This window comes from Argiope bruennichi, chromosome X2, assembly GCF_947563725.1.
Source record: "Argiope bruennichi chromosome X2, qqArgBrue1.1, whole genome shotgun sequence".
Taxonomy (NCBI): Eukaryota; Metazoa; Arthropoda; class Arachnida; order Araneae; family Araneidae; genus Argiope; species Argiope bruennichi.
In genome coordinates this window covers 122,631,408-122,639,749 of record NC_079163.1, presented here as the reverse complement: position 1 = coordinate 122,639,749, position 8,342 = coordinate 122,631,408, and the positions used below count along the sequence as shown (strand labels likewise).

At 26.1% G+C, this 8,342-nt stretch overlaps 1 protein-coding gene across 1 annotated transcript; it reads right to left on the bottom strand.

Moving 5' to 3' along the window:
• On the bottom strand, nucleotides 1-8,130 carry LOC129960965 (ubiquitin-conjugating enzyme E2 C-like). The gene is made up of 5 exons (XM_056074745.1): nucleotides 7,856-8,130; nucleotides 6,144-6,171; nucleotides 3,300-3,386; nucleotides 2,984-3,188; nucleotides 1-1,029 (listed from the first exon to the last, which is right to left on the bottom strand). Exons 1-5 carry the CDS (start codon nucleotides 7,963-7,965, stop codon nucleotides 908-910), a joined length of 552 nt encoding a protein of 183 aa, XP_055930720.1. The 5' UTR covers nucleotides 7,966-8,130; the 3' UTR covers nucleotides 1-907.
• Between the last annotated feature and the right edge of the window lie 212 nt (nucleotides 8,131-8,342).

Below are 8,342 nucleotides of genomic sequence, written 5' to 3'. Positions count from 1 at the left end.
TTTGTCTTATATTTATTCTTTAAAAAGCAGACACAAAAGATAAAGCAATATCCAATTAAAAGCAAATGATAACAAATGAATATCAGCGGTCAATTTAAAAATAAGAATAACTGAATATTTACAAATGAAAATGATAAAATATTACACTTAATTGCATTTACATAGATCAATTCACACACAGTAGCATAAATGTTAAGTAGGAGTGAAATAATTTAAAACATTTTATAAATATAATCAGCTTTTTCCCCTTCCCTCAAAAAAAATTCATATATTTTTCTAAAATATCATTGACACTACATTATAGAAGAAATCGGAAAATAATTTTAATCAAATATGAATTATGCACTTGCACTTTTATAAACTGTAATTTATACCCCATAATTCAGTACTTTATATTGCACAATGTTGAAAATATATTGTGAAAGAAATCACACATAATTGCTGATAAAAAGTACCCTATTCTAAAGTTCATCAATTATAAAATTTAAATGACAAGAATATTTTAAGAGATGGCAATCAAGCTTCTTAGATTATACATTTGTTATCACAAAAATGATGATTAAAAAGTTTGCTTGTTTCTTAAATGACCAAACAAAAATGGTAATTCCCTTATATATATATATATATTAAAAAAAAAAGAGTCTGATATTCAAATAATTTATGAAATGACAGAATACATTCAAAATAAATTTACAAATACACTAAAAATTTACTTAAAAACTGGAAACAGATTTAATAAAATATATTAAACTTCTTGCACTGATTACAGTATTAACAAATGATACAATATTTAAAAAAATCAGTTGTATAGATAATGCTTTTCTTTGATAAAATCACAAGACAAAAAAAAGTGTACAAACTTGCAAATAATTATACACTTAAAAAAATTCTGAAGTTTTGAGGAACCTCACAGTTTTTTTGCTTTCCGCACATCATTTTCATATTTCTCATGGAGAACTGCTTTGTATGATACTTGGTCCTTCCACATCTGGGCTGCTTGTAGATTAAGAGGGCTTTCAATATTTGGTTCTAAAATAAAGAAAAAGATGAAATCTTAACAATAAAAGAAAATGAACTCTTCAAATATATGCAAAATTAAATTTTTAACCTCTTAATCCTCAAATAGTTGTGCCTACCTATCTTATGGGCATGCAACTTCAACAAACTTCATCTTACTTATGGCTAGTACTAGCTACGGTTTCCCAAAAATTTACTATGTAAATTTGCAGATTTATCGTATCACATTTTTTGGGAGGGATGAGAGGCAACTGCTTCATAGAACGCAACCCAAAGATTAATTATTTGATTTTAAACCAACAGTGGATTGATTTAAAATGAGTTTACACTTAGGGAGTGCTGTAAATAGATTTCAAGTTTGACACTACTAAACAACTTCCCAAACTATTAAACAATTCTCAAATGGTATTAGTCTAATTTTGAATTCCATTTGCCCTTTGGTATATATTTCAAGATAATGCAGGAAATTCAAAAGTAATTTTTACTTTTACATATTATGTACAGGGAAGATGTGATGTACGCATATTCAAGATAAAAAGAAACGTCAGAACAGCACTCATGCGCTAGTTATAATGGAATATGGTTTTAAGGAGTGGAAAAAGCAAGGAAAGGAAGCAGTAATTTAACATTATACGAAATAATACATACAGAAAAAAATATTTATTATTTCAAATTTAGCAATATTAAATATATTATATATATGAGAGGTGGGAATTATTACCCCTCATGCTCTTTAAATGTAAGTCACACAAAATTAAGGACTCAGGTGAAATAAAACAAAACATTCTGTTATGATATAAATCACATAATGATTACTTAACAAAAAAAAACAGTACAAAGCAAGATAATTTTTTATTTAGTCATTTTTGCCAATTCAAGTATTTGGGCATCAATTTCTGCAAATTTTTCAGCCACCAGTTTTATGAAGCTAATGGGCCTCATCCGTAATAAATAAGGTACAACATTTCTGTGCAGCCTAACATAAATGAAAATATCTGTGATTTATTATTGATTGCAATAAAGGACGAATGTGGCAACAAGTTTTAATGCTCATTAAAATTCAGCTTTAAATTATTATTCTTGAACCAAAAAGTTTAAAATCAGTTTATTTTCAGATATTAAATCTGACATTTTCGAATTTGACGTATAATTCTTTTTAGATACTAATTCCAGCATCATTGATGATTCTTTTGAACTGCAATACAGTCTTTTATATTTTCCATCTCACTTAGTAGTATTATCTTCTTGCAGAAGTCTCGCAAATGCTCATTAGCTGCAATTCGGGAATCTCATGGAAGAAGAACATCTGCTTCATAAATCGAAACTGGAATGATCTATACGGTTTTCAACCACTCAATAGTTTCTTTTGTATTTTATGCATTATATACAATTTAAAAAAATCCATTGAATTACAAAAAATAGTGTAAATAAAACTAGAAAACAAAATTTTATTTTAAAAAAATCATAAAAAGTGTCATTTTTATTTTTAGGAAACTTATTAATAGATTACTTAATACAAAGAAAAGAACTGCATTTTTAAAAAAACATTTAATAGTGTATGGAGTAAATTTATAAATATAAAAGTAACTTATAAACAGTGAGCATGCTATATTAATCAAAACTACAAAATAGTTTTTTCATATATAACGAAGCATAAGGAAGGCTTTATTGGAGCTTTCATAACAATTGCACAGTCACAAGCGCAATTGTTATGAATTACTATATATTTCCCTCATATAACAGAGGTGTGGGATAAAAATGTTACAATTTTTAATTATGCAATAAAAGCTAATTGTTTGAATTTTTTTTTTTTTAGACTTTTGTTTTGTTTTCCCCAAATCTCCTCTAACAGTAATTTTTACATTAAAAATATTATATACATCTTTAAAAAACAAACATGAAGATATTTTTATTCTGAGAAACTGCAACTATATCAGTAAATAAATAAAACACATGGCATACTTACCTGAAAGCAAAGACTGGAGAGACAGCAAAATTGTACGAACATCGTACAATGCTGTCCATTTTTCTTTCAGGATATCAAGACAAATATTTCCACGATCATCTACATTTGGATGAAAGCATGGAGTAGTAAACCGGACATGAGGAGGAGTGTATGGATAGTTATAAGGAAAATCCATTTTCACTTTGTAGGTCAGACCTTCATAGACCTAAAAATTAATGCATTAGAAATAAATCAAATTTCAATTGAATGGAGCTTTAAGGGAAAAGGGCATAAATGTATCTATATTTGGAATCAAATCAAACAATTATTATCTTACTGTTCCTTGAGCTCCATTTATGGTCCCAATCCAATTGAAAATATTTTCCTCAGAAGGAAATGCAGATATTCCTTTATCGCCAGACATCTGAAAAGGGACAAAAAAAAAAAAAAAAAAAAAAAGCCAAATAAATACATTTAGAATTTGTGTTTAAAAATGTAACTTAAATTAGCTCTATCATTTCAGAAAATTTATTTCTTACAATGTATCAGAATTATACTTTTGCTAATAATAACAGAATTATACTATATTTTTGCTAATAATTTAAAATCCAATACTAAAGTGAAAACAAAACCTAATGAACAATAAATATACAATAGTCTTAAACATAGTTAAAACATAAAATAAATTCAAGATATTTTTTCTTTCAACAGTCTTTCCTGAAAATCTGTAAATACAATAAGTTTCATCTACAACATAGACCATAAAATGCTCAATAATATTGTTGTCTGGCAGATGCAAAAGCCAGAGGAAATATGACAAATCATCCTCATGTTCATAAAACCAGTTCTGGATGATGTGAGCTATGTGAACAGGAGTCTTGCCATTGTGGAAGACAGCATCACCATTGAGGAAATAAAGTTTGCACCACAAAATAGACTTGATTAATGAAAATGTTCATATAATGCTTGGAAATAATGTGCTTTATAGAGTAAACATGCCCCCCCCCCACAACTGATATGACCGTTCAAATTCTCAAAGAACTCCCGCTATATTTCACTCTTGGCAACAAACAGTAAATGTTATAGATTGGGGATGGCACCCACCAGATGTAAACTCAACTAACAGTCTGGTACACTATGAAAGAAGACTCATCCAACCAAATTACTGTCTTCCATTATTACACAGTCCAGGCCTTATGACTTAAAACACCACTGCTTTTTAAACTTTCCTTGTTTTTTATGCTTTGAATGATAATCTTTCTAAGTATCTCAAAGTAATAAAATAAAGGGTGATTGATTATTTAAATGAATACCTTTTTGCTATTATGACATGAATAGACATGTGCATCGGATTATTGAAATGGTAGTATTTAAATCTGCAATTAAGTATTGAGTAATTTAAAATGCAAGTAACACTTCAATAAAAAACTTCAATATCTCAAGTATCCTTTTTGTTATTATAAGGACCGCAATAATAAATACACTAAATAGGATGCGTCATCTAATTAGGAAGTTAAATTCATAGCACAAAAAGTTAACATTCAATTTTATGCTACACAAAAGTTATTTTAAGGCAAATCCTTCAACTTTGAACCTTAAGTAATGATTAGGGTGAAAAAAAAAAACCCCATACTTTAAATTCCATATGATGCCAAGCTCACATTAAGGTGTGTTTTTTTTTCTGTCTTTTTTCTTTATCTTTGATAAGTTCAAGGTATATCGGGTCTAAACGCACGACAGATTTCCTATTAAATTAAAGTCTTAAATTAGCTATTATCTGATTTGCAGTTCTTTTTCCAATGTTAGTAGGCTATTTCAATTAAACAATGGCAATAATGGCAAAGTTATTTAAACAAAAATTCTATAAAAATACCGTGATAAAAGAATTTTTTTCTAAAGAATATTTAGAAGAATCAAAGATATCTCATTCCTATTTAATACTTTTGTACTCAGTTTTAAAAAGTGATAATCTATTCAAGGCCATTATTTCACTTCCAACTGTTCTGTATGAGAAAAGATGAAACCAAGACATTAACAACTAAAAAAAAAAAAAAAAAGCAGCACAATTATTTTGGATAGTGATCAAATTTATCAACTATCAAATAAACTGAAATCTTGAAAAAGAAGTCACAAGTTTATAATTTCAATAAAGTGAAATAATTAACTTGTCTAAGAAAATAAGATTTTATGTTACTAATATATTTCTCGTCATTCGTCAACCATATAAATATTCCACTAATCTTTTTTTAATAAATCAAAAGCAATGCAAAACTATATTTACCAGTACAATATTCATAGAATTAAGTGATAGTTTCTTAAAATAAATCAGATTCCAGAGAATAACTGAACATATATTAATCTAGACAAAAAAAAAAAAAAAAAAATCCATATTTTATACATTTTGAATAAGAGACTACATAATTTCTGGATGCATTTTTCTCTGTATCTACAAATCAGAGCCCACAATCTTAATATCAACATGAAATTCCTGCCAACAAAAAAGTATAATAGTTACACTAACAATTCTTCGACAAGATTTTGCTAATATATTTTACATTCAATTATATAACTACAATATTGATTCTTAAAAAAAAAAAAAAAAAAATTAAAATTAAAAATATTTCCGAAATAAAAATCTTAAAAAAAATTTTAACATAAGAATTTAAAATAACAAATTTATTTCTATAAGATTTGTAAAGCAAATTTCAATTATTTTTTTGACGATTTTTTATTTTCACTCACATAAAACAATTTTTAATGATTTCTCTTATTAAAAAAAATCTATTATTAACTCATTCTTTAAGATCTGTTATTTTTTATTAAGCCTTTTTTTAATTATTATTAAAAAAAGACGACTCCTGCTTGGGACATTTTTTCTAACTAAAAAACAAAGTTAAAAGAGAGAACACCATTAGTAATTAAACCGCAAGTGGCAAATATAGAATATAACATTTTTTTTTTTTTTTTTTTTTTTTTTGAGAGAGAGAGAGATGGAATTCTTTATATCTTTTATTCTTTATGATGTTATGGAAAGAATTCAATTTTATACATTAAAAAGATTTTTTTTATAAGAATCATGACATCTTTTAATAGGTTATAAAATATATCCCTTTTAAGATACCAGGAACAAATAAAATTGAAAAGAATTACATAAGTTTTTGTGATGTTTAAATGAACTTACCATTAAAGTCATTAGTTCCTGCTGCAACCTGAAACAAAAAAAATTATATTAAAACTCTTTACGATTCCAAATACAGAACAGAAAAAAATATTACCCAACTCAATAAAAAAAAAAAATAATAAAATAAAATAAAGGGTACATTAACCATTATAAATTTAAAATTCTTGAAATTAACTCAATTATCAAAATCTCATTTCTATTTCAAAAACTTAAATCTTAATTTACACATGCAAAAAACAGAAGTTTTATTTTTTAAGACATTATTTAATTCATAGTGACTTTATTGACATCTAAGTTTATAACTATTCCCATTAAAAGGAAGCAGATTTTAAAATGCCTAAAAATCTATTCAGGAAAACAAGTGCCATTTTAGAAACTGTCTTTGCATTTCATACAAAATTTGATAATTTGCTATGTTACATATGAAGGTGAAACAAATTCTAAAAAATATTTTTTATCAGATTTTCAGTTGATTTATTCATTAGATGAATGGTTTCAATACATAGAGTTAATTCAATGCCATAGTTACACACTGACTTCAATACAAACTAGTTTTTATAGGTTACATAATAACCAATTTTTAAATTAATTCAGATAACCAGGTAGAACATCAAAAGTTACATGAAATATAGTTCATATACTTCTTCCTAAAATAACCATGTTTAAATTTTATTCAATAAAAATTAGATTAAAAAATGCTACTAAATTTATACAACAATGTCATAGTGTCAAATATACAAAGTGAATCTCATCGTTACTATGAAACGCACTTTGCATGTTTTACTTCTGATTAGTAAACTAATTAAAAATTTGCTACAAACTCAGTAATAAGAGAATATTACTGAATAAGAAAAATATATGATGACATTTTGTATTTTTTTTTATATTTCCAAATCAATACACAAATATCCAAAATATAACTAGATTTTAAAAACATAAGTTCACATAGTGCATTAAAATAAAAAGTAGCCATCATAATTGTTTGAATCACAAAATCTAGCTTACATCATCAAGATACCACAGCATTTCTATATATAAAAGACATAGAAAGTATTTTATCATTAATGGTAGATTCAATATGTTACAAATAGAAATGTAGTTTTCTAGAAAATCAATAAAACTTTAATATTAAAAAACTATTTAGTTAAAAATTGAAGCTTGAAAAATTATATACAATAATATAAAAATCAAAAAATACTTTTGAAGGTAGTATTTCATAAAAGGAGAGGTTGATACAAGAGTTGAAAAAAAATTTACTTTATAATAAACACATTTTTTTTACCAATCAGAACAACCTACTTGTTACACTAATAAATTTAAAAGCCAAAGATAAATTTTTATGCTAGTAAAATCTATAAAAAATCAGTTATTTATGCAAGAAATTATATGTAGCTCAATTCATAATAAAAACGATTTTCAAAAAAAATTACTTTTAAATATGATTAAAAAGAACACTATATATGAAACAAACTGATACCAAATAAAATTCTACAATGTTCTTTATTCTTCAATTCTTATAGAAATTCAAAGTATTCAGTCGTTAGAACTGGGCTTCAATGTACTAAGAAATTTACAAAATATGTTCGAGTTATAATATATCTTCCATAAGCAAATATCTATCAGATGATATTCATATGGCTGTATATCTTTCAAACATAATCGCTTTTTACCAATAATGAACAATCATAATAAAAATCATATAAGCCGTTTACCTTTTTTTCACAGAATGACAGCTAGCATCATGCTTGCTAAGATCTGATGACTTCTTTGACGTATCGACAGATGTTGTAGGGAGACGAGGATCAACATTTTGAGAAGCCATATTTTACTTAATATTTGCAAATACTGTTCAATATAGAAATAAGTTACAATTGTTTTATGGATTAAAGTTAAGTCTGGTCTGCACCATACAAAAAGAATACTAAGACCGCTACAAAAGCCCACTCCATTCACTGACCAAGCTTCGCATATTACTCATGCGCATTTGCCATTGGACCTTTTTTCTAGTAATATTTTGAACCCCAAGAGAAATGCACCAATCACATGCAAGCGTCATTTGCAACGTCATAAATAATCAATATTTCAAGTAAATTTTAAAAAGAGTTTTAAAAATAGAAAATAATTATTAAATATATGTACACAAATTTCTCAAATTTTAAAGCTCATATACGTTATATATCTGTTGTTAAACAATCCCAA

Bases quoted from the DNA above. Each gene is read 5' to 3' on its own strand.
- LOC129960965 (XM_056074745.1), bottom strand. From the start codon at position 7,965: ATGGCTTCTCAAAATGTTGATCCTCGTCTCCCTACAACATCTGTCGAT. The intron at 6,172-7,855 runs GTAAACGGCTTA...TTTTTGTTTCAG, and splicing joins TGTCATTCTGTGAAAAAAAG to GTTGCAGCAGGAACTAATGA. The intron at 3,189-3,299 runs GTAAGATAATAA...ATTAATTTTTAG, and splicing joins TAAATGGAGCTCAAGGAACA to GTCTATGAAGGTCTGACCTA.